Source organism: Myodes glareolus, chromosome 13, assembly GCF_982192425.1.
Source record: "Myodes glareolus chromosome 13, mMyoGla1.1, whole genome shotgun sequence".
NCBI lineage: Eukaryota > Metazoa > Chordata > Mammalia > Rodentia > Cricetidae > Myodes > Myodes glareolus.
In genome coordinates this window covers 49900878-49902612 of record NC_142038.1, presented here as the reverse complement: position 1 = coordinate 49902612, position 1735 = coordinate 49900878, and the positions used below count along the sequence as shown (strand labels likewise).

At 43.5% G+C, this 1735-nt stretch overlaps 1 protein-coding gene across 1 annotated transcript; it reads left to right on the top strand.

The window, feature by feature from the left end:
• Positions 1-275: 275 nt before the first annotated feature.
• Positions 276-915, top strand: LOC148120012 (large ribosomal subunit protein uL11). The gene has a single exon (XM_087896126.1). The coding sequence runs from the start codon at positions 373-375 to the stop codon at positions 868-870; it is 498 nt and encodes a 165-aa protein (XP_087752252.1). The 5' UTR covers positions 276-372; the 3' UTR covers positions 871-915.
• Positions 916-1735: the final 820 nt, after the last annotated feature.

The following is a 1735-nucleotide window of genomic DNA, read 5'->3' as shown; positions in this document are numbered from 1 at the left end:
CAATGGCATGCCACTGGGTATGTCAGCCACACTCCAGGGCAGGCCCCACACCCAGAAGTAGTAGGCCAACATAAAACTGACTTTATGGGTTCTTCTTGTGGGCCTTTTGTTTCATTTCATTTTGCTTTGGTATTTTTTGTTACATTTGTTTTTTTTATGTGTCTGTTTAGATTTTCACATTTTGAGAAAGAGAGAGAAGACATCATGAAGTTTGGTGGGCAGGGAGATGGGAGGATCTGAGAGGAGTCAGGGGAAGGGAAACATGATCAAAATATATTGTATGGCTTTCGGTTTTCGGCTCCGAGGAGGCAACGGTGCAACTTTCTTCGGTCGTCCCGAATCCGGGTTCATCCGACACCAGCCACCTCCACCATGCCGCCCAAGTTCGACCCCAACGAGATCAAAGTTGTGTACCTGAGGTGTACCGGAGGTGAGGTCGGCGCCACATCCGCCTTGGCCCCCAAGATCGGCCCCCTGGGTCTGTCTCCGAAAAAAGTTGGTGATGATATTGCCAAGGCAACCGGTGACTGGAAAGGCCTGAGGATTACGGTGAAACTGACCATCCAGAACAGACAGGCCCAGATTGAAGTGGTGCCCTCTGCCTCTGCCCTGATCATCAAAGCCCTCAAGGAGCCACCAAGAGACAGGAAGAAGCAGAAGAACATTAAACACAGTGGAAATATCACTTTCGACGAGATCGTCAACATTGCCCGGCAGATGCGACACAGGTCTTTAGCCAGAGAACTTTCTGGAACTATTAAAGAGATCCTGGGTACTGCACAGTCTGTGGGCTGCAATGTGGATGGGCGCCACCCTCATGACATCATTGATGACATCAACAGTGGTGCTGTGGAATGTCCAGCTAGCTAAGAAGCAGCAACAGAAAATACTTCAATAAAAGACCATCTGATAAAATATATATATATATATATATATATATATATATGTATGAAATTTTTTAATAAAAATAATTATATTTAAACAACTAGTTTTCATAACTGGACTATTCCATCAGATCTATTTTATATGATGGAGTTTATACAATACATACAATATATACAATTAGTACTTATTAATTTAAAAACAAAAGTGTCTCAAATCCAAATCTTTGAACTCTATCTCAACTACCCTAGTTTAAACAATGTTATTTTTTGCCCATATCATTGCAGTGGCTTTCCATTGCTTTCCCTTATGCAGTCTATAGCACCAGATGTGTGTGTGTGTGTGTGTGTGTGTGTGTGTGTTTGGTCTGTGCTTGGGGACATATGTGTGTATACCCATGTGTGCGTGTACAGACAAGGCCAATATCTGGCATATTCCTCTATTACTGTCACTTTATTTTCTTGCTGAACCTGGAGCTCACCAGTAATCTATGCTGATTGATCATCAAGTCTTTGGAGCCCTACTAAGACTATAACTTAGGTTTGTTGTTGTTGTTGTTGCTGTGACAACACCATGACCAAAAACAACCTGTGCAGAGAAAAGGGCTAATTTCAGTTTACAGAATATACTCCATCATTAGGGGAGGAGAGAGCAGGAGCTCAAGGCTGGAACCTGGTCGCAGGAACTGAAGCAGAGGTGATGGAAGAGCCCTGCTTACTGACTTGCTTTTTATGGCTTGCTCAGCCTGCTTTCTTATACAACAGAAGACCACCTCCTTCCCTGGGCTGAAACCATCATCAGTGGATCGGGCACTTTTGCATCTAACATTAACCAAGAAAATGTCCTACATGCA

Bases quoted from the DNA above. Each gene is read 5' to 3' on its own strand.
- LOC148120012 (XM_087896126.1), top strand. From the start codon at position 373: ATGCCGCCCAAGTTCGACCCCAACGAGATCAAAGTTGTGTACCTGAGG.